The sequence below is a fragment of the Gavialis gangeticus genome, unplaced genomic scaffold (genome assembly GCF_001723915.1).
Source record: "Gavialis gangeticus isolate Ggan-Ray unplaced genomic scaffold, GavGan_comp1, whole genome shotgun sequence".
NCBI classification, from domain to species: Eukaryota; Metazoa; Chordata; order Crocodylia; family Gavialidae; genus Gavialis; species Gavialis gangeticus.
In genome coordinates this window covers 39,172,359-39,173,978 of record NW_017729029.1, presented here as the reverse complement: position 1 = coordinate 39,173,978, position 1,620 = coordinate 39,172,359, and the positions used below count along the sequence as shown (strand labels likewise).

Below are 1,620 nucleotides of genomic sequence, written 5' to 3'. Positions count from 1 at the left end.
AAACCATGCAAGTGTGTGTGTGGTGTGTGTGTGGTGGGGGAAGCCCTTCAAGTGAATGCTTGTTTAAATAAAGAGAGTCTGACATGAATGACGTGCTGTACAGCAAAGAAACCCCACGGAACAGAACTTTCCAACTCTGTGCAGTGCCATCCCCAGAACATATTTACACTCGTAAATGGAAAAAGAAAAAAGAAAACGAGAGGAAGAAACTGTGGATATGAAACCGAGAGGAATAAACATGTATCTTTTTTCAAGTTTCATTGATTTTTTGTCTCCTCTTACATTTTGTAATAGTCAGTGGAAGAGGGATTAATGGGGGGGGGTCAAAGTCTTCTCTCAAACAAAGGCTCGAGACCTGACTTTTTTCACTCACCAGGACTATTGTACAGTTGTCTAAGTTCCTCCTGTGTGTTGCTGTTTGCTCTTTTTTTTTTCTTTAAAAAGCGAAGTCTTTATTAGCCATGGTAGCATGGTCAGTTCCTTTCTTCGCAAAGACAATCGCGGGCTCGAAAAGAGGGAGAGCTTATCAGTTCTTGGTGGTCCCCCCCCCCCCCCCCCTTTTTTTTTTTTAGAAGTAAACTACAGGAAAACGTGACCTGCCTGGTGCTGCTGCGGGAGCGGGGAAAGGGCGGCGGGAGGTCTGGCTGGAGGTGATGCCGCTTGCTCTTCTCTCCTCTCCCGCCCCTTCTCAGTAGGTGGCAGAAAATTTCATCCGTTTCTGCTTCTGTCTTTGATTGCAAAACCAGACCCGCACCACGTTCTTCTTCAAGTCTAACTTCTCTGCGATGGCTGCGATTTTCTCGGAGGAGGGTCTGGGCTGCACCGCGAAATAGGCTTCCAGCGACCTCTTCTCCGGGGCGGCGATGGAGGTGCGCTTGCGCTTCTTGTCCCCGCCCGTGTAGATCTCAGGCTTGGTCATTTTCTCCCTCTGCGCCCGCTCCGCCTCCTCCAGCCAAGCCTCCAGGATGGGCTTCAGGGCCACCATGTTGTTATGGGACAGGGTGAGGGACTCGAACCGGCAGATGGTGCTTTGGCTCAGGCAGCCCACGCCCGGGATCTTCAGGTTGGCCAAGGCGGAGCCCACGTCCGCCTGGGTCACCCCCAGTTTGATCCTCCTCTGCTTGAACCGCTCTGCAAAGGACTCCAGTTCCCTGGGGTCCGTCTCTGTCTCGGGGCCTGAGATGACAGCGTGGGAGGCCAGCCCGTGCGGGTGAGCCATGTTCATAGACTGGGAGTGGTGGGCCATGTGGTTGATGGCGGACATGTGGGAATGCGGGTGGGAGGGCGTGGAGCCCACATCAGGTCCAGGGACACCCCCGAGAGGGATGGCAGAGTTGAGGTGGTCCAGGAGCTCCCCTTCCAAGCCCTGCGAGGGCTGGTGGTGGTGATGGTGAGGATGGTGGGTGGTCAGGACCGAAGGGTGGTGCAGGTGAACGGAGGAGGAGGTAGGAGTGCATGAGACGCTGCTCATGGTGTGGTAAGTGGCGTCTGGCTTGAAAGGATGGGTTTTCTGCGATACTATATCCACGGCCGCCAGGGCTTCAGCCCCTCTCAGCAAAGTCTCATCGAAGCCCGCAAAGATATTGCCTTGGATCTGGAGGAACAAACAAACAAACAGGA

The 1,620-nt window shown here is 53.8% G+C and overlaps 1 protein-coding gene across 1 annotated transcript in view; it reads right to left on the bottom strand.

Moving 5' to 3' along the window:
• Window positions 1–18: 18 nt before the first annotated feature.
• The window catches only part of LOC109300409 (brain-specific homeobox/POU domain protein 3), a 2,545-nt gene continuing 943 nt past the window's right edge, over window positions 19–1,620 (bottom strand). The window contains exon 2 of the mRNA XM_019521072.1: window positions 19–1,594. Within this exon, the coding sequence (XP_019376617.1) occupies window positions 689–1,594 (906 nt within the window). The 3' untranslated portion in view covers window positions 19–688. The remainder of the gene's footprint in view (window positions 1,595–1,620) is intronic.